General features: G+C 49.5%; 7 protein-coding genes across 7 annotated transcripts; 3 read left to right on the plus strand and 4 right to left on the minus strand.

The window, feature by feature from the left end:
* Positions 1-265: 265 nt before the first annotated feature.
* Positions 266-5,081, minus strand: bck1 (putative MAP kinase kinase kinase (Bck1); the record flags this gene model as incomplete). Its single annotated transcript, XM_026753698.1, has 2 exons — positions 266-2,079; positions 2,168-5,081. The coding sequence occupies 2 exons, from the start codon at positions 5,079-5,081 to the stop codon at positions 266-268; spliced, it is 4,728 nt and encodes a 1,575-aa protein (XP_026609976.1).
* Positions 5,082-6,677: 1,596 nt separating this feature from the next.
* On the minus strand, positions 6,678-8,637 carry CDV56_101216 (alpha-keto acid decarboxylase family protein; the record flags this gene model as incomplete). The annotated part of the gene is made up of 5 exons (XM_026754835.1): positions 6,678-6,761; positions 6,816-7,023; positions 7,078-8,305; positions 8,385-8,465; positions 8,529-8,637. The coding sequence occupies 5 exons, from the start codon at positions 8,635-8,637 to the stop codon at positions 6,678-6,680; spliced, it is 1,710 nt and encodes a 569-aa protein (XP_026609977.1).
* A 561-nt stretch (positions 8,638-9,198) lies between these two features.
* On the minus strand, positions 9,199-9,663 carry CDV56_101592 (gamma-glutamylcyclotransferase family protein; the record flags this gene model as incomplete). Its single annotated transcript, XM_026755211.1, has 1 exon — positions 9,199-9,663. One exon carries the CDS (start codon positions 9,661-9,663, stop codon positions 9,199-9,201), a length of 465 nt encoding a protein of 154 aa, XP_026609978.1.
* Positions 9,664-10,417: 754 nt separating this feature from the next.
* On the plus strand, positions 10,418-11,642 carry CDV56_101755 (THUMP domain-containing protein; the record flags this gene model as incomplete). Its single annotated transcript, XM_026755374.1, has 6 exons — positions 10,418-10,483; positions 10,593-10,724; positions 10,801-10,960; positions 11,020-11,234; positions 11,310-11,450; positions 11,526-11,642. 6 exons carry the CDS (start codon positions 10,418-10,420, stop codon positions 11,640-11,642), a joined length of 831 nt encoding a protein of 276 aa, XP_026609979.1.
* A 1,446-nt stretch (positions 11,643-13,088) lies between these two features.
* On the plus strand, positions 13,089-14,151 carry CDV56_102132 (uncharacterized protein; the record flags this gene model as incomplete). The annotated part of the gene is made up of 3 exons (XM_026755751.1): positions 13,089-13,188; positions 13,360-13,939; positions 14,001-14,151. 3 exons carry the CDS (start codon positions 13,089-13,091, stop codon positions 14,149-14,151), a joined length of 831 nt encoding a protein of 276 aa, XP_026609980.1.
* Positions 14,152-14,836: 685 nt separating this feature from the next.
* Positions 14,837-18,185, plus strand: CDV56_102364 (putative SNARE-dependent exocytosis protein (Sro7); the record flags this gene model as incomplete). The annotated part of the gene is made up of 7 exons (XM_026755983.1): positions 14,837-14,923; positions 14,997-15,336; positions 15,392-16,969; positions 17,023-17,578; positions 17,628-17,749; positions 17,817-18,107; positions 18,160-18,185. 7 exons carry the CDS (start codon positions 14,837-14,839, stop codon positions 18,183-18,185), a joined length of 3,000 nt encoding a protein of 999 aa, XP_026609981.1.
* Positions 18,186-19,791: 1,606 nt separating this feature from the next.
* Positions 19,792-20,127, minus strand: CDV56_102989 (uncharacterized protein; the record flags this gene model as incomplete). The annotated part of the gene is made up of 1 exon (XM_026756608.1): positions 19,792-20,127. The coding sequence occupies one exon, from the start codon at positions 20,125-20,127 to the stop codon at positions 19,792-19,794; it is 336 nt and encodes a 111-aa protein (XP_026609982.1).
* Positions 20,128-20,230: the final 103 nt, after the last annotated feature.

Here is a 20,230-nt window from a genome sequence, read left to right on the forward strand (position 1 = left end):
AAAAAATAAGAGGGAGGGGAGAAAAAGAGTGAAGGGAAAGTGAGAGTATGGGTAAAAAGATGAAGGAAAAAGGGAAAAATGTGGATAGGAAGGGAGGAAAAGGAAGAGTTGAATTTGATCTTGGAGAGAGAAGGGGAAAGAAGAGCGAAGGTGTTGGGGAGGGAGGGGATTGGGAAAATAAGTTGATTTATTGGTAAGAGAAAAAAAAAAAAAAAAAAAAAAAAAAAAAAAAAAAGGAAGTCGAAAAAGAGACGTGTGGGGCGACTTACACGGTGAAACAGTCGTACATAAACGCCAGCGCTGCAGGACTGATATTCATGGAAACGTCGTCTGGGATCGGAGGTGCTTGACTCAAGCTTCCAAGCTTGAAAATGGCACCAATCGCCTCTTCTTTACTCCATGGCCGGCGACCAGCGAACATCTCTAGTACCACACATCCCAGAGACCAGATATCTACCTTGGCGCTGTAACCCTGCCCCTGTGACTGAATGACTTCCGGCGCCATCCAGAAAACGGACCCTTGCATTGAGTTCGACGAGTCGTTCCCGTAGATATCATCCGTCTTCTTGGATATACCAAAGTCAGAAATCTTGCAGGTGCCGTCGAGATCGAGGAGGATGTTGTCCGCCTTCAAATCACGATGCAATATTCCCTGGTCATGAAGGTATGCTAGCCCGCTCAAGGTTTGACGAGTCAAGGATTTGACAACACTCTCTTCGAATTTGCCATGCTTTCGGAGGCAGCTACCAATGGAACCGCCAGAGATATACTCAAGATAGATCGAAATGGAGAATTCGCCGCGCTCACATCCAAGATATTGCACGATGTTCGGATGTTCAAGGTGCTGCATCGTGTCGATTTCTTGATCCATAGCGGCAACCATCTCTTTAACCCGGTCAGTATCTTGCCCAGCAAGTCTTGGGTTGATCTCGACTTGTTTTACGGCCAAGACTTCACCATTGTCAGCATTGATCCCCAGGTAGACTCTTCCGTATGTTCCCTTGCCGATCAGCTGACCGCGGATGATGCGGAAAGTAGGCTGTCTCTGAGGTATTCCCGATGGTGTATTGTTCTGAGGAATTGGATCGAGTTGACTGAGACGACTGCCAGGCTTTGGCCTGATCTGCATGATCTTTGCTCCGAACATTTTTGTGCTCTTACGTCGAAGAATTTCGCCAGACTTCTGGTTTCCAGTATGAATACTGCGACTTCGGCTAGCTTGGTTAGCACCCTTGGCGACCTCTCGGATTGACTTTCCTCTGGTGAGCCCCCCAGACCGGTTGATATTTCGACGAGCTACTATATCTCCACCTTGTGGCTTGAGAGTTGGCTCGCTAGAGCCCAGCGTATCTCCTGCATTGGTATTAATATCCCCGGCGTAAGGCAAGCTGGGCTGGTTTTCCTTCTTGTGCAAATCACTTTCAGGGGGGCCTCTGTTTGCGGGGGACGAAGGAGGAGAAATCCCTTGTCCGTCGAGGTAAGGTGCGTCAAGGTCGATGTCAGGGAAGAAATCGTCCAGGTTATCGATGACGCCCTCAACCGGGGGTCTGCTCGCCCAAATATCGCCTCGAGCAAACGAGTCTCTCCGCGGCGGCGGCCTCTCGTCTTCAGGCGAAGCGGCCATGAGGAAGGAAGACCCGTCCCGACTGCCAGAGTCGCCGTTGGCATCGGCAAAAGTTTCGCGGGTGGCACTAGGCGACCTGAAACTCACGGAAAGCCCTTTGCGGAGTCTGGTCTCAGTATTCACAGTTAGCGCCGGTTTTTCTGTCCTCTTCTGGGTTTCCGAAGTCCCAGCGCTGAAATCTTTCTCTTTTGTGGGGGCTTTGTTATTTGAGAGTGGTATGGCAAATAGACCATCGTCAGAATCTTCATCAGAATCCTCCTGTGACACGGGCGAGCGTTGGAAGGAGACTTCGGTCTCCTCGAAATCGAACTCAGGACCATAGGACTTGCGAGATTGTAACGTGGGCCTGAACGTTTCGGGAGTAGTGCTCTTGGTCTGATGTTGCTCGGCGGGGATGCCTGGGTTGTCGAGACTTTCCTTCTCCGGGGAGGACTGAGGTGTGCTCTTCGTATTGCCTGGTGTTGCCAGTGAGTCAGATTACCAGAAAGGAATGCTCCTTTGACAAGAGATGAAAGAGAAAGAGTATGGATTGCAATGCCTTACCTTGCGTTGGGGGATTGAAGCTTCCCAAGTTAGGCTGTTTACTGACCGCGCTTGTTGGAGTTGGAACAGAGGGAACTGGTGTCCCAATCGCGCTGGTCATCCTACCCATGCTAGCCAACACCGCCCCAAGACCATGTGTCTGCACAGCTGGCTGAGCTCTTGGACGGTCGACGTCTTTCTTCCTCAGAGAATTGATCCTGGTTAACGTATAGGACTCCTGTGGAGCCGAAGGAGGTTTGCGGAGAGGAACCAAAGTGTCGGCCTTCTTGTCTTCGTAAGGGGATACACGGCGTTCGTCGAAATCAATGACGCCTGCGCGCCTATAGCCGGTTTCCCCGTAAGTGTCGTTTCTCGGTTGTGGCGGCCCCTTCGAGCTTAGGTACGCCTTTTGTTTCCGTTCTACCTCACGCTTATGTTCCTCGTGGCGAGCCATTAGATCTGCTTTGTCTGGGTCTGGCGAGATTCCCACCTGTTGATCTCCGTCTACTGGCGACATTCCCACCGTAGGTTGGGAGGCATCGCGGGCCGGTAACTTTGCAGCAGGAGTCTTGGGCTGTTGTTGACGTGTTGCTACCTGCGGAGAGACAGGCCCTGTTTGAGTATGAGGAGAAATCCTACTGAGGGCTTCATCATCCAGTGGTTTCCTGTGTACATGGTGGGTAGGAGACGCCGTATGCTTGTCCGGAAGCGACACACCCAGGCCAGCGAAATTCGAAACGTTGTTTGGCACGGGTTGCAAGTGTGTTCCACGTACAAATAGCTTCAAAGAGCCGACGGAGTCAGATTTGGTGCGACGACAGAGAGCGAGCATCGTATCATTGAGCGGTTCCTCATGTTCACTTTGTCCTGGCTCGGTCAAGAAGATCTGCGCGCCGGTCCAGTCGGAGATTCCAAGATTATGGCAGATAGCAGCACGCAACGTCTCCACAGAGTCCATGTCAGTAATGTCCACTAGACGGAAATTCCACCCATCCAGAGTTACAAAGATCCATTTCTTTCCTTTCTGTGCCGGTTTCCCTCGCATGGCTAGCCGTTCATGGTCTGACATAGAAGCAGACGATGGACGCTCCCCTAATGACATATCACTGGCGTTGAAACTTGGCTTGGCGTACGGAAGATGGGGACCAATCTGGCGAAGATTGACCGGGCTTGTAGGAGACTCCAGATACTGTTCCTCCGGGGATGGATGAGTGGAGTCACCAGCTTTTGTCCTCTTTTTCAAAAAATTGAAGAGTCCCTTATGTTCTTTCGGATATGATGAAGAACTTTCGCCTGTCCACTGACGGCTGTACATTTCTTGCGGGGATGGACGTACCGTTTCCTGCCCCTTGCGGGATTCGTAGTATCGACGGCCCATTGTTGAGTCGGAGCTGTTACCACGCGAATGCTCATATTTGACACTCAAGTCGCCTGTTGACGATGATGACAGACCCTGATGCAGTGTAGCGTGCTGCGCCGCCGGACTGCCACTTTTCGGGCTATCTTCGTATGATCGAAAAGGGGCTGTGAAATTGCCGTTGTCACTGGACAAGGATGGACTCTGCCGACGATGGTCAACCCCAAGGCCAGCTAGTACCGTTCGCGAGAAGTCCGATCGAGACGATATACCGTCGGTCTGGCTGAAATCTGATGAAGTAATATCGTGGGTGGACGGAATGGGCAATGTGACGGATCGCATTTGCACACTATTTCTATGGGGCTGAGCGAGCTGTGGTGCTCTGAGATTGGGGCTATTTTCAACCGTCCCTGAATGGGGACCAGCAGATTGAGGCTCATGAGATAACTTAGGTGACGCCTCCAGGATCCCTTCAGATGGGGCTTGGGATTCGCGACGTTTCTGGGTAGGGAACCCGATGTCAAAGCTATCATCGTCGTGAATCTGTCGAATAAGTCGACGCATGCGCTTTCCTTCTCCGAGCTCACGCTCCTTGTCCCATCCTGTCCCGCTAGCTTCGCATTCTTTGGCCAGTTGGGGGAAAACTTCGTTGTGCATTTTGTTAAAGTTGCCTCGACCATTGGCCCCATGGCCTATGTCGAGGAAGTCGGCCCCCTCAATCTGCAAAGTCTTGAACGTTTCCTGCCAATCTTTCGAGAAACCATTCTTCGCAAGCCATAGCAGCACTCGATCAAGTGGCCACTGAAGCGCAGCCTCGCTGGGTGACATGCCGCCAAGCAATGTGTTACTATTGTTATGGCGATGGCTAGGAGACTTTGTCGGCTCGTTCGCTTGGCCTGCCTGAGATTGATGATTCTGAACAGTCGCACCAGGAACAGCGGGAACGGAAGGAGCAACGGAGTCTTGCGCATTGTCATGCAATGCCAAAGAAGAGGGCAATGCACGGGCCGATGGGGTAGGTGGTACAGTTCCGTCGCGCTTGTATGCTGAAACGTCTCCGCCTGAGTTCTCGTATAAATGGTTCACAGGCCCTCTTTGCCTATCACTCCCAGACATGGTTCCATAAGCCTCATACGAAGGCCGCGTGTGGGCATCGAACCCAGGAATCCCGACACCGGCACCGAAAGTGTTACTGCCTGGGACATAGGTCGCAGATGTAATCGGACCTTCGCCAGTGGGGACGGACAAACTTGTTTGACGGCCGTAAGCTTGGTTTGTCGGTACCATTGGAGGCGGCGGGGGAGGAGGGAGAAATCCTTGAGACAGCGCTTGCCTGGCCCAATTATGCTGCCACCCGAGATTGTTCTGATGCTGCAACTGGGAGTTCACAAGCTTCGACGCGCCATATCCAGGACCTGGAGGTGGTCCCGGAGGGGGAGGCGGCATCACACCCTGAGGTTGCGTAGGCGGATGTCGAGGCGGCGGTGGTGGTAGAGAAAGCATGTGGGACTGAGATGGCTGTGTCGCTGAAGGAGGTGGAGGGGCAGGTATGTACGCTTGCTGCCGTTGGCTATCCATGATGGCAGCTCTGTGATCTGGTTATACCGTTATGTCCAAGCCACTTGGCGAGTAGTGTAGAATGCGCTGATTGATCGCACAGGACTACGCAGCCGCTGAGCTTCGTGTGTAACTGTCTCCTTGTGCCTCTGGTATGCTGTCCTGGAACAAGCCTCGAAATCTCATGCCTTCGCAGGGTAAACCTTAGGCTTAGCCAGGCATCAGGCCTATATTGTGTTCCTAGATAGGCGGTTCGGAGACGTAATCGTGGTTATCGCACTCGCATTTGAGGTCGTCGGAGACTTGTGAGAACGAAGGTACAGGACGGCAAACAAGCATGACCCCATACAACAGTCAAGGTCTCATTTCATACTCGTGAATCCCTTTGTCTTATGATAAAATATGTGTGTAGTATGCGGTTTGAAGAAAGCAGTCGACTCTCGAGTTGTTGTGATAGTAACACGGACTCGAAGATGCTTCAGGATGCGTGAGCTGGTTGTACAGAAAAAGGACGTTGATGGAAGTGCCAGCCTGTCAAAGTTGAATCGATCTGCTACCCCAATGATGAGCAATTAAAAAGTCAGAATTGGTGTCTAGCAACGCTTGTTCGATAGCAGGTAGAGCTTGCTCCGTACTCCGTCCGTACTTTCCAATCGAAGGGGGAGGGGGGAAGCAAATGCCGCGGAAGATTAAATTAACAGGGGCAAAACATACCATGAACAATCGAAAAAATGACACTGAGACAGGAGATAGATAGCAAGTCTTGGCAGTCACTGATAGATATTCAAAGAGGTTTCTGATATGACTATGAAGACGGAACGAAAGGACTCGACATACTTGATGCCGGGGCAATAATAATAAGAAATCCATCAATCGAGGCCCAGCCCAAGGTTTCATTCATGGGGAGCTTTGATGCGCTGGATGCCTTGGCACCTTGATGCCTTGTCTATCACGTGGTGTCCCGGCGATAAGTCAACAGATCCTCTTTCTGACTCGTTCATTCGTTGGATGATCGAACATAAGAAGGTAGCTAAGGTACCTAGTAAGTAGTGATAACTGATCGTGGAGCTTATTTGAGTATCTATTCATTCATTCATTCATCTTTACCGTTTGTTCTCTTTCGCACAGGCCCTATGACGCCTGATTCGGCATCTCCAGTTGCACTCAAATGGGGTGAAGAGCTTGAAAGGGTCCTGTCCTGTCTTACTATGGGGATGAACTCCGGACCTACGGACACTTTCCGCGACGGCGATGTCCGTGTACTTTACAGTTTTTCTCTTGGAGTCTTGGACGGTTGGACCACTTGTAGCGTGCGTACGTATCAGCCGGTCCACAAGATGCCACTGCCTCAGCCCTACCGTCCGCATTTCCGCTACGTACTCCGTAGTACTAGTAGGGAAACCCCCTTGGGTCAACCAGGTACTTTTTTCATGATTGGGATAAACTCGTCCTCGCCCTCCGATTACAAGTCATCTCTTCGCGCAGAAATCGATTAAATAATGTTAAATCCTTAATGGCTGGTATCGGGCCAAAATCCGAGCAGTATCCATCGTTCCATATATTGTCCACCAATGATTCTATTTTTGCCCTTTTTCTCAAGACTCGTAGAGAGACAATCTATTTGTTGCGCGAGGCTGCTGCTTCGGCTGTCAACTTGAGAGCTGTTGGTGCATCTTCCCGTGGCATGTGTAGCTCCACCAACTACCACATCGATCAGTATCTCGAAGACTCGAGTGCTTGGGGATGCTTGCTTACCTGCAGACACGGTGCCGAAGCGAATTCTTTGTTCTCGAAAAGCTTGATCATGTCATCTTTGGTCTTGACTTGATAACCCTTGTAATTATTTCCTGCTCCAAATGCAATCGGAAGGCTCTTGTAGTCCCACTGCTGGATGTCATTGTAGCTCTCTTCCCATCCATGGATGTACCGTTCAATGGTATATCCTTCATTACAGATGACAAAACTGATTGTTCATTAGCACAGCATAAACTTGAATTGCGTTGCCTGGAGAACTCACATGATAGGGTTGAGCTTGTTCCTGATCATGGTACTGATCTCCTGCAAAGTGAGCTGAAGACTTCCATCTCCGACGAAGAGAATAGTTCGACGGTTGCCCTGCTCTTTGGCGGCCAGTGCGGCTCCCTGACAAGCCCCCACTGAATAGCCAATGCTACCCCAAAGTACTTGACTGATTGCCGTGACACCTGCTGGGAACCTGGTCTCCCAGATGCCAAAGTTAGCGGTGCCAGTCTCCGTAATCACAATGTCGTTCTCCTTGAGCCACTGGCCGACCTTGGGCCAGAGCCATCTGTGTGTGATTGCCTGATTACCCGACTTCGGCTCATCGTCGGGCACTTGGTTGTTGAGATGCGGCACCGGCTGGGCATTGACATGGCCCAACTTTTGAATGACTTTTCTCAAGACACCTTTCATGTTGACGTCTGGATACTCGGAGTATCGCACTCGCACATATGTACTGTGGAAATCGATGGTATTCAATTGACCAATGCGGTACGTGAAACCAGCTGTGTTGAAGTCCGATTTGATCGCGCCAATGCTAAGAATCAGATCGGAAGATTCCACCTGTTCCCGTACACCAGCGTTAGATCCGTTTCCAGCGTAGACACCGCCGTAGTTCTTGTGTGTCTCGTTGACTGCTCCTTTGCCCATCGGCGCCACGAAAGTTGGCAGACCGGAGGCCTCCATAAAGTCATGAACTTCGTCTAGCACTTTGTGACGGATGGCGCAAGCATCGACCAGAATAACCGGTTTTTGTGCTGCGTGAAGATACTTGAGAACAACATCCACCACGTAGTCTTCCTTCTCAGGGTCATTAGCCGGCAAAGAAAGATCAATCGGTGTCTTCAGTCGTTCCCCCTCAATCTTCTTATTGATCATATCGGTTGGCAGGGTGATATAGACTGGTCGGCTTCGGATCCAGCATTCTCGGATAGCATTGTCGATGAGTGTCGCTACTTCATGGGTATCATTTAAGCGTCCGACAGTCGTAGAGATACCGGCGCTCATCCTTGCAAAGACATTGTAGTCCCCATTGCCGAGCGTGTGGTGAAGCAGCATTCCATCTCTCTGAGACCTGGTGTTCGGCTGACCGACGATATGGACGATGGGTACAAATTCGGAGTATGCACCAGCAATGGCATTGAGCGCTGACAGTTCACCAACACCAAAAGTCGTGATCAATGCACTGATTCCGTTCACTCGGGCATACCCATCAGCAGCGTAACCTGTTATAAGTCAAGGTATCAGACACTGCACCATCTTGCTCAACCAGCGGCTTTCAATTAATTACACCGCACAGCGTACCTGCATTGAGCTCGTTGCAGTTTCCTACCCAATGAAGACCACATTTTGGCAGATAGTCCAAAGCTGCAAGGTTATAGTCACCTGAAATGGTATGGTCAACGCCAGGTTCTGAATAGGGAATTCTAACCAGAAAGAATCGCTCACCAGGAACACCATGCACTGAGCGAATTCCAACCTCATGGAGGCGCCGGAATAGATATTCAGCGACATCAACAGGCTTGCGAAGCTCCCTTGTAGCAATGTCAGTTGCCATTCTGAAGTTTCGGTTAAACGACGAGTATATATTGTATGGAGAGCTGTATGAGGAAACAAAAAATGTCCGATAAAAAGGCAAGGTCGAAGATATAAAATACTCCCTGGGAACACTGGATGTTGTGCCATCTTCCAGGGTGTTGTGGTGTCGTCATGAGCATAGCGTGATGTCATGCGGTTCTGGCATGGTTGCTGGATTTAGCTGAGATGGGACCATGAGTGGGTAGATAGTGAGCAATGGCACCATCTAGGTGTTTTTACCTTTGCATTTGTGACCTTCATTCTAGGTACAGTGTAAGGAACAATGTCCCGCTGGTTTACAGTCTTCCCAAAATCATTCTTCCAAGTCAAAAACATTGGAATTCCATCTTGGGACTCCGTAGTCTAAAAGCTTGGTTATTCTATATAAAAGTCCGTTATCGATCTGGTTCCAGTCTAAATAATCCGAATATCCCGGCTTGATAAGTTGATCTTCCCACTAGTCCCACCATCCGCTAAGCCAATTATGGAATTCTGGACTACGTCGTCGTTAAACTTCAAGTTCCGGTGATCGACCTTTAAATTAAACCTTCACTGGACTCTCTCTCAGAAGCGACATGTCGCCATCCCAAACAAACAGAAACCCCCAAATCTCTGTGTCATCATCCAGCCATGCCGTGCAGCCGTCGACTCGGTACATTTTGGTCTCATAGGCTTCCAGCCGGTTGAGTTCTTCTTGGGATTCGATCATGCAGACGACCCCATCAATGGGGTGATCTGCCTCCCCTTGCACAGCTGCCGGATATTCTCCCAAATATAAGATCTTCTGGCCAAAAACAATGGCGTGGGGAAGTTCGGGTTTTTCCGAGCGGTTAAGAACCCGTGCCAGGGCCTCTGGATTCATCAGGGTGCCATAGAAGAAGAACCATTTCTCTTTGAAGGGGCGGTCCTCTTTGGTGACCAAGGGCGGTATGGTCCCGTCCCACCGCATGAATTTCCTCACCATCAGCGAAGGAGGTGGGAGGTTTGGAGGAATGTTCTCAGCCATGTTTATCCTGGTGTTGCTAGACCTGATAAAGGACTACCTAGTGGGTTTGCGGGAGGTTAGTGGGTCACATAGAGCTCAGTCAAGTGTTCTTATAGATGGAGGACTCGATGGAGATGAGGGATTAGGGATGTAGAAAGTCAAGTCATCTTTTGGTATGGTACGTATCTACGTACATCATAGTTTCCATAGGTAGTTTTCGTAATCAACCACCGAGCCGGCAAATTTTCCTCGATGCGTATTATCACCATTATTCAGCGCGTCTTTTCTTCATTTTTATTATATAAATGCTGCTTTCTTAAGAAAATTGCCTTCAGATGGCTATATCTGCGTATAAAAATAAACGGAACGACTGGCCCAATAGCGAAAATGCCTCAAGCTGGTTCGAGTTGTAAAGCCGTCTAAGGGTGGGAAAACAGCGACGAGAATTGGAGGCGGGCAAGAAGGCAGGTATAGACCACACACACCTTGATGCTAAGCGGCAATGACGCGCTTTCCCCAAATAGGAACGCTATACCATTTCTGGTAATTCACAGTCACTGAAGAATACGGAGTACAGCTCTGGTGTTTTCAGTTCACTAATGACTGAGTGGGATTGCAGACTAGATAACCACACGCAGTGCAATCCGACCTTGGAAAGTGTTGGCTACTTAATGTCAACTGGTTATATTACCAGAAAAGGAAAGTCATCAAAACGATATTGCACTCATCAGCAAGTCTATCACTACTTTCAACCACCAATTCGGCATCAGTGTGAATGGCTGGAGCGGAAAAGCGAGCTATGCCTGATAACACAACCGATCAATCCAACAAGAAAAGAAAGGTTCGCTTGCTTACAATACTCTCTCGGAGAGATCTTCCCATTTTTTATTCTGAATTTTCTCTATCAATGTTGATATCTCTCATACCTTGCATGACTAACGCAACCACAGGGAGGCGGCAAATGGCAGAAGCAGCAAAACAACAAGACAATAATTGAGAGCGGCGACTGGGGAGTCTTCGTAACTTGTGATATGGGCAGAGAAGGCAAGTGCATTGCAGAAGCTCTAGATCTCTTCTCTCAGGTTAGTATCATGCCAAGATCAGCCCGGCTTGTTGCACTATATGACTCGCCCCAATCTGACGCACGGTATCTATCAGAGCGTCGAGTCAGCAGGCAGCAACGCCAGAGGCGAAGACTCAGGCTCAGATGAGGATGAAGACGACATTGAGGCACAAATCAAAAAAGAGATTGAAGGCTTGAAGCCCGGGTCAGCCAAACCACGCCAATTCCAAGCCATTCGAATGGAGATGCCCTGCGGTCCGTCATTGTCACCGCTTGAGTCACATCATAGATAACATTGGGCTGATCCTTGACAGTGACATTCATACGGTTTGACAAATCGATAGATCCTGAGAAGTTAGTTCACGAAATTTGTCTTGATGCACACGCAAATCCCGAGAAGAAGAGGTGTCGATGGGTCCAGCGGATGACCCCTGTAAGATCTATTCGAAAGACCCTCAGTGTTGATCTCGAAGCGTTCGCAAAAGAGATTTTGAAGCCCCACTTCCACTCTGGAGGACCTCCGAAGAAGGTGCGTTGTTTTTTGTGTGTTGCGTTACTTCCATTGTCTGAAATGGCGGTGCTGATATTAATCAATTCAATGCAGTACGCTATTCGGCCTACAGTGAGGGGCAACAATAAGTTCAACAGGGATAGTGTTATCAAAACGATTGCAGATGTCGTAGGCCCCGAACATTCTGTTGATCTCAAGAATTACGATTTGATTATCTTGGTTCATCTTATTCAAGTGAGTTGCCTGATATGCAGCCTGGCCTGATAGATAACCCCGCTTCATTGACTAATTATGATGAATCTCGATCAGAATGTAGTCGGTATAAGTGTCGCCGGAAGTGATTACGACAAATTGAAACGGTACAACCTGGCAGAATTATATAGTCCGACTCCAAAGCCTCAGGCTCCTGAAAATACGGAATCCTAGAAGCGTGTATCGAATGTTCGCTGCCTCCTTGAATTTCTGCGACATCGCAGGCAGCAAGGCTCGGACATGAAACATGGAGATCTAATCAAACAATTGTTTTGCCTTCAACACGAGGTCACAGCTTCGAATTCGCATCAAGGGTCAACTACTTTCGGTCCAGATCAATGGGGTCAGAATGCCAAACAAAAGGGGGAAATGAAGATGATGGGCGGCGTTTCTACGGATTATCCGGGGCCCCTGACATCACATGCTCCCTTCCAAAGTGGCTCAAGCTTGACTATCAATCTTACCGCTTGGGTAGACTTCTAGAACCTGTCAGGCTGGCTTAGATTCTGACTAGAATGACTCGGCTCTATGAACAAGCGACTCTGGGCCCAATGGTATAACTGCTGATACACGCCTTCACGTATTTTCCAGCCACAATCCATAGTCTTTGACAACCGTACGGGGAATCACTGATATTGTTAGTCCACAATGTAAATGAACGACTGAGAATACGAGCGATCTCTTTTCCTTTCCTTCCCAATAAGCAGCAGGGGCCAAACACATTTTCTCCCAAGAACCCGTATTCCGTATTTCTCGATGGCCAATGCACGTGTCTAAGCATTTGAAATATGCCCATCAAAAGATAAGCGAGAAAATCTCATCTTCGTCTTCCCAAGGTTTACGAATTCTCTCCCTACGCAGTCTTGTCTTGTGCTTTGTCCTTTTCGGCAAAGCGGACATCTGATTGGCTCGAATAAAGTATCCTACATTGCGCCTTCCTCAGAGCGGGAGACTTAGGCGAGACCCAGTTTATCCTCTCACTCGGATCATCTCGAAGAAATCACCTGTCGTGTGGATCTACTGATTCAGAACTCAGAAGTCACTGCTCTGAGCTTCTGAAGGGTCTGGTTCATCCCATCCAGGACCCATCGGTCTTTCCAGCCAACGTATTATGCGACATGAACCTCCATCTTTCGTCCAAATAAGGCGCCATGTCGCTACGTTCCCGCCTCTGGAACTCGGTTGATGCTGCCTTCGGGTCAGGGTCTTTGCTCCGTATCTCGTCTACAGCTCACCCTTTTCGGACAGTGCCCCGTGGAGTCCTGACGGGATGCTATCACGATTTGTTCTCCAGCTAATATTGCCATTACGTGGAAGCGGGAACACGGTGATCCAACCACCATGCCTTGGGTGCCGTTTCAATATGATTCTGATGCTTTGGTAGCATTTCCTGAACCACGATAGAACCAATGATGATTTGTCATGAAAGATCTGCGCGCTCTTTATCCTAGATTCACTGAGGATTCTCGGCACATTTGTGTTTTGCACCTTTTTCATAGCGGTCATCTTGAGACAATGTTGTTCCTGCCATCTTGATCCCTTTAAACTCAGAATGTGTCAAGCAAGTTTAAAAAGGCACAAGTGTCTTATTCATGAGCAGTAGAACCAAAATCATCGACTATGTCTCCGGTCCGAGATCTGGCACCCATCGGATTGGAAGTACCTAACAAACTCAGCATCGTCCTTGGGCATATTCTGCCCTCTACGGTGCACGTGAGAAGTATTCAATGTTTGGAGGGCCATCTTCATTCCCACCGGCTAATCACATTGTCAAACGGCGCCCAACTACTTTTAAAAAGCTCACCAAGGCCAACTACACGTTTGCTTCGACGGGAACAGTTTCTGCTTGGAACAGAAGCACGTGTACTTCGTCTGCTAAGACAAAGTGCAGTTCCATGCGTTCCCTCGCTCCTCCATTACGATCCGCAGGGCACCCTACTAGGGTCCGCCTTTCTCGTGCGTCAATATGTTCACGGCTCAACGTTACAGGAATTGGAAAGTCGACTTACCTCTGAAGATCGGCGAGACCTCGATCGGCAATTGGGCCTTCTCGTGAACATGATAGGTCAACACACCGCTGACTCGTTCGGGACCCTGGAGCAGGTGGCTTTGGGATCGGGGACAAGATCATGGCGAGAAGCCTTCCTCGTGCACTTCGAAAGCATCCTTCGCGACTCGGAAGATGTCTTTGTTCATCTTCCCTATGCGGAGATTCGGCATCAGGTCGGTCGACTGTCTCCGGCCTTAGACCAGATCACCTCACCGCGGCTGGTGATATGCGACTTTGGCCGGCCCTCAACCGTGTTGCTGGACCCTGTTTCGAGACAGCTGGCTGGGATCACAGGGTTCGACAGCGCTCTCTGGGGTGACGTCTACATGGGGGAGATCTTTGAAGACCCGTCGCCTGCCGTGCTGGATGGGTTCGCATCGCGTGACATTGACTGTGAGCCGGACTTGATCCGTCAATTACTGTATGGATCGAACTCTGTCCTTCAAATTAAAGACGAGGGAATGCTAATCGGCCTCTTCTAGGTATGCCTGCTACCGTTCGATTCACAACATCACCATTCAATACTATCGGGAGAGAAACTCGGCAGCCGAAATCGAAGCACGAAGACGGTTAACTAGGGTTCTAACGAAGATGGCTGCAATTGAGATTGTTGAAGCTCGTGTGGGTGTTTAATCGGCAGCAATTGCGCGGAATGGACTCACATCAGACCATCTGCTAAGTCTTCACTGTCTTGAACACAGTATGCAGCTTTTGACAACAGGTACCTCTCTATGCCTTGAGCACATATCTCCCCGTCACACCATGTACATAGACCACTAAGCATATAAATAACTTGAAGATCAATAGTTACTGCTTTTGCGGTTAATGACTAATGACAATGCATTAAGGTACCGTTTTATATCTGACCCATCTCATAGTTGATCACGGTATGCAGAAAGTATGATGGTTGATTCCTTCGAATTTGAACATCTGTCTCGCCGTGCCTCTATCGTTGGCTTACAAGCAGCATACTCCGTATGCAGGCACTGGATCACCTAACATATATCTCTCTTGCTCTTCTTGATCCTTACTCATCCTTTCTAAGACTGTTTTCTGCCTGTGATAACAGCCAAGAGCGGGGCAGCGGCAGTCAACAAATAAAGAAAGATGATGTCGTCAGGTGAAAATCAAAATCCCGTGGCAGAGCTTGCGCTATCCCCGATTGGGCGGTTACTCTCATCGGTGGGGCGCTTCCACTCCGCACCTTTTGAAGGAGTGCATCATCATCTTCTTGGTAGTTCATGCTCCTGGGTCATTCTCTTTCTCCTTTCTCTTCATTACTCTTATACTCGTACGCAGAGCTGTTGTTTCCCTCAAAATGGCACACTTCCTGCGGGGGAAGCAAGCAGGAATACAGAAAGATTTCTCCGATGGTCTCTCACCAGACCTCTTTGCCCTCGATGATGTATGTCTTGGCTGCCCTAGGCACCGATATTTTCCCGTTTGAGCCATTTTGTTGACCTCAATTCTACTTGTAGTACGCTCGGTGTGGTGTGAACTCGCAAATTAGTGTGATTGCATATGAACCCGTCCAGTCTCTTCTGGCCGTAGGTACGAGCGACACCCAGTTCGGCAGTGGGCAGATCTATGTGTTTGGACAGCGCAGGGTTTCCGCCGTCTTTTCGTTGCCGCGGAAGGCATCCGCCAAATTCCTCCAGTTCTGCGCCGACAAGTTGATCAGCGTCGACTCGAAGAGCGAAATTACCATTTACTCGCTTGAGACTCAGAAAACGCTGGTTTCGTACGCTCCGCCGAGCCATGCCACCGCCCTATTGACAGATCCTAGTCTGGACTATGCCTTCATTGGTCTACAGAATGGTGTGTGGGCATGCAGTCACTTTTATGAATGAGTTGTGCTAAGCGCTCTTTGCAGGGGACATTATCGCCTACGATCTGGATCGGGAATCCTTGACACCTTTTAGAGTACCTAATCTCTGGGCCGAGCGCAATCCGCGGGCACGACTGTGTCCAGTCCTTACTCTGGCCTTTTCACCTCGTGATATTGGCAAGATTCTGGTTGGATACCCCGAAGGAGCTGTCACCTTCACATTCAAACAGAACATCGCTCAAAAGTACTTCGAATATGAAGTACCCCCTGGTGCCGTTGGGGGCAATTCTGAGATACCTTCCCAGGACACGCGCAGACCCAAGCTGACCAGAGCGCTCTGGCATCCTAACGGTATCTTTGTTCTGACCATTCATGATGACAACAGCCTGGTGTTTTGGGACTCGAAGGATGGCCGCAAGATCCTTGCCCGGACAATGGAGAATTCACATATCGACGAACCTGGCGCCAGCCCAAACCGACGGTTTTCAACGGCTGAAGCTATCTTCAGAGAGCCTATTACTCAAGTTGCATGGTGTGTTAAGGCCAACGGAGAGGATAGCGGCCTTCTTATTGCGGGTGGTCGGCCTAAGGCTGAAAGTAACAAGGGTTTGACCTTCATGGACTTTGGATCAACTCCAAACTATCAGACATCTACATGGCCAATCATCACAAATTATTTCGAAAATCCAAAACAAGTTCAGAATATTCCTGTACCTCCAGGTGCAGAGGTCGTCAACTTTTGCCTCATTCCCCGCGCCTCGCCATTCTATGCTGGCGCTCATGACCCCATCGCTCTGATTGCGCTTCTTTCCTCGGGAGAACTTATCACTCTAAGCTTTCCCAGTGGTCATTCCATCACACCCACGAACATGATTCATCCCTTCCTCTCTTTCGTCCACCCTTTTGTCACCAAAATCACCATGACGCCTATTGACCGTTCCGCTTGGCTGGGCCTTCGGGAACGGAGATCGCAAGGGCCGAAATTCTCAATCGGCGGTGCAGAAGGCAAAAAGGCGCTGAAACGATTCGAGAACCGTAACATCATCACCACAGCTCACGCGGACGGAACGATACGTCTCTGGGATGTAGGACATGACGATGAGATCGAAAACGCGGATGTCATCCAAGTAGACTTGGCCCGCGCTGTTGGGCGTGTCGCTGATGTGGAAGTTACTGAAATGTCTGTCAGCGGGTCTACAGGCGAACTCTCAGTTGGCTTGAAAAGTGGCGAGGTCGTGGTGTTTAGATGGGGCAATAATGGAAATTTCGGCCACGAGGAGCCCCCAGGCGCAAATGAAGGAGCCGGAAAGCTAACTCGAATCACCCACAGAACCGATCCCGGGCTGAAACAAGGCATGCTTCCGCTTACCCTTCTGAATATGCAACAGGGACCCGTGACTGCTTTGAAGCATAGCCATGTGGGCTTCGTTGCTGCCGGTTTCCAAAATGGCAGTTTTGCCATCATGGACTTGCGCGGGCCAGCAGTCATCCATACAGCCCAGGTATCCGACTTTGCCAAGACCAGCAAACGTGGAAGCTTTCTCAAACACCGCGCTACTGAAAGCACCGCTCCGGAGTGGCCCACAAGCATTGAGTTTGGTGTGTTGAGTTTGGAGGGTGAAGGTAAGATTTGTCGTCTTGAGCTATGGGTGCGGGCGGATACTGACCGTCTGTAGACTACTCAAGCATCTGCTGCTTTGTAGGCACCAACAGAGGCAACTTGGCAACCTTCAAGATTCTGCCCGGAAACGATGGAACCTACATGGGTCAATTCGCCGGCGTAATTCAGCTCGATGATAAGGTCCTGAACATTATACCCATTGATGCGGATCAGGGTAGCCCTGCGCTAGCCACAGGAAGCATGGTTGCAGGCCTCAGGACTGGCGTCAAAGTTAACGGAGTTGTCATTGCGGTCACTGTTTCCGGCTGCAGAATATTTAAACCTGCAACGTCCAAGGGCGCTCACAAGTCCTGGGATGACTATCTCTGCGATGCCGCCACCGTCGTGAAGACGGAAGGCCGTGGTTACAGTCTTGTTGGTCTTTTCGGCGATGGTAACGCTAGGGCTTTCTCCATCCCTGGTCTGAAGGAAATAGGGTGCACCAGTATCAATCAAATTGCCGACATGAGACGTCTCTCGGACTCAACAGTCTGCGCTAACGGTAGTGTTCTGGCCTGGACGGGTCCCTCGGAAGTAGCGGTGTTCAATGTTTGGGGCTCTGGTGCCGGACTGTATGGACCTCCGTCCCTCGATCAGGATGATTTGCTGACATTATGATAGACGACCATCAGATAGTCAACTCTTCAACCCACAGGCAGCCATTCCTGCACGTCCTACAATTACGAATCTGCAATGGATCTCCGGCACACAATATGTGTCCCCAGCCGACATGGATATTCTGAGTACGTGCATTTATTACAGCTGCGGTGACAAGTTTGGATAGGAGTACTGACATTTCCGCCACTACAGTCGGAGGCCCCGACCGGCCTCCATCAAAACGAATGCAGGAACAGATGCGACTCGAGGACCAAGAGCGACGCCGACTCGCACGAGACGGCAGGACCGGGTCCAATCTATCGCAGACATCGGCAGGAAGTCAAGAGGGCTATTGGTCTTACATGACCCGTCAGGTCCAAGAACGAACGGAACGACTAGGCATTGCTGGTGACAGTATGGACCGGCTGGAAGAAAACAGCAGCAACTGGGCCCGCGACGTGAATAAATATGTACAGAACCAGAAGAAAAAAGCGATCCTCGGTGGTAAGTCTTGTCAGCCTTAGGCATTGCGCGAGTCTACTAACGATTGAACTAGCATTGGGGTCGAAGTTTGGCTTGTGATGTTGCTCTTTCATGAAGTGGAACAGTGTCCGCACTTTTATACACATCTTGTCCTTCTTAGAACTACATACCCAATTTACGGCGTTTGTTCAGATTATGACCACACACTACAAATAGGCTCAACTTATGTGTTTCATTGGATGAGCGAAATCCAAGGGCCATCCATCAGCGCAATGCTAGCACGGTATATCTTCAGAAAGATCCCACGCATCAACCTCACCAAGCATGCCAATGTGCCACTCTTCTAAAGCCAATATTCGGAGGGAATGTATCTAACCCGCCACCTCTTGTCATATTCCTTCCAGAGCCCCACCAAATCTTGTCTGTATTGCTCCTTGGCTTCAATCCTCTGAGCATGCAAGCGATGCAGTTCCAGCGTGATCGTCGCAGGATCCAATCTATTATTTTGCACAAGATCGATCATCGTATTTAGTTCACCGAGCTGCACCATCAAAGCCCGGTGCAGTTTTCTCGACTGGTGCTTGCCTGTTGCCATGTGGCAGTGTCGACAGAGGCAGGGGAAGGTTCCATCATTTGAAGTAAGGTCTTCGGGCGATCTGCTGCTGGAATGCTTGCAGGAGAATCGGGGCATCGTAGGTTCACTCTGCGAGGTTATTCGGAGCTGCAGTCGGGAACTCTTGCTGGTGAAGGTCTGGACGGGATAGTGGATTGGTCTTGGAGCGTAGCGTTTTTCTCTGTCGCAGTAGACTGAGCTGTGTAGTATCTGTAGGCAGTTATCCTGGTATGATGGTCAGGGTCAATAGGCAGAGATCGATGTGGTGCTAATCTACAAGAGTGAAACGTAGAAGGATGCAATGGGCTATTTTATATATTCTCTGTACAAAGAAGGCTGAATTGGAGATATCCAACAAGCGGGAATTTCATTAAGCCTGAGACACATGTTGAAGCTATTCAAGCGACGCATGACGATTTTTGAGCTCGTCCATTAGACGGTGATGAATGGAGGTGAAGTGATTGCTATAGGGTAGATGACAATGCTGAAGGCCTTGTTGCTTTCTCCTTCAGCACCAAGGGAGGTTGATGGGTGTGTTTGGTGACTGATATTCCCTCTGCAATTTGATCTGAGCTGGTAACCGAATTGTTCACAGAGCAATTCACTTTATTGTACACATACACAGACTACAAGGTGAAGATCATTGATCGAAAAATCCTGCTTTGCGAGACTGGAGCGAAAAGGATTAGCTGTGCTGTCGCCCGACTTCAGTATCCGGACAACGGTCAACCATCGAGAGCAAATACCTTGCATACAGAGTTGCTGGAGGGACAGAAGTGTCGCCAGGGTCACAGGCAACCCTGCAGAAACTATGTTCATAGCAGAAAGAATGTGTTACTATAAACCGTGTACATGCATATCCCTGGCTTGGTCCTTGCTTGAGTAGAGTATCCAAATTAAGAAAGATGCGGTGTGAATATGTTTTCTCAAATTATGCGGTTTCTATATCATGTAAATAAATGCTGCAAAATCAGAGAACATGGCCCAGGCGAATAGCTTCGGTCGTCGTAAGCGTTATAACCCAATCGTAAAATCATGCGCAATAAGGGATATTCCAAAAGATGAGCCGTAATTTGAGGAGAAGTGCTTGACTTAGTGCACCATGATGTCCTGCTGTTGATGATGCCCGGGGGCGGTGTTAGTATCTTTCGGTTCAGTGTCATCACCCATTTCAACGTCTTCATCGCGATCTCCACCATCTTCCTCGTCAAGGTCGTCCTCTTCGTCGTCACTTTCGTCCTCGATATCCTCACTCTCCGCATCGGAGATGTCTTCTTCCTCGTCTTCCTTGCCTGCACTTTCTTCGCCCCCTTCCATCTCGTGATCCCCGCCCTTGACGGCATCTCTTTCAGCCTCTTCGAGTTCTCTGACCAGCGCAGCCTCGAGTTCGGCTTCTTCAGCGCCGTAAGCAGCGCCGTCGTCCTCCATATCCGCTTCGGGTTGGTCTGGTGGGTATTCGGCTGGAGCATCCTCCTCAGAATCCCTGGAACAAAAAAAAGTAAGTTAAGGTCGTTGCACTGGTAAATTAAAA

Source organism: Aspergillus thermomutatus (genome assembly GCF_002237265.1).
Source record: "Aspergillus thermomutatus strain HMR AF 39 chromosome Unknown NODE_379, whole genome shotgun sequence".
In the NCBI taxonomy this organism is placed as follows: domain Eukaryota; kingdom Fungi; phylum Ascomycota; class Eurotiomycetes; order Eurotiales; family Aspergillaceae; genus Aspergillus; species Aspergillus thermomutatus.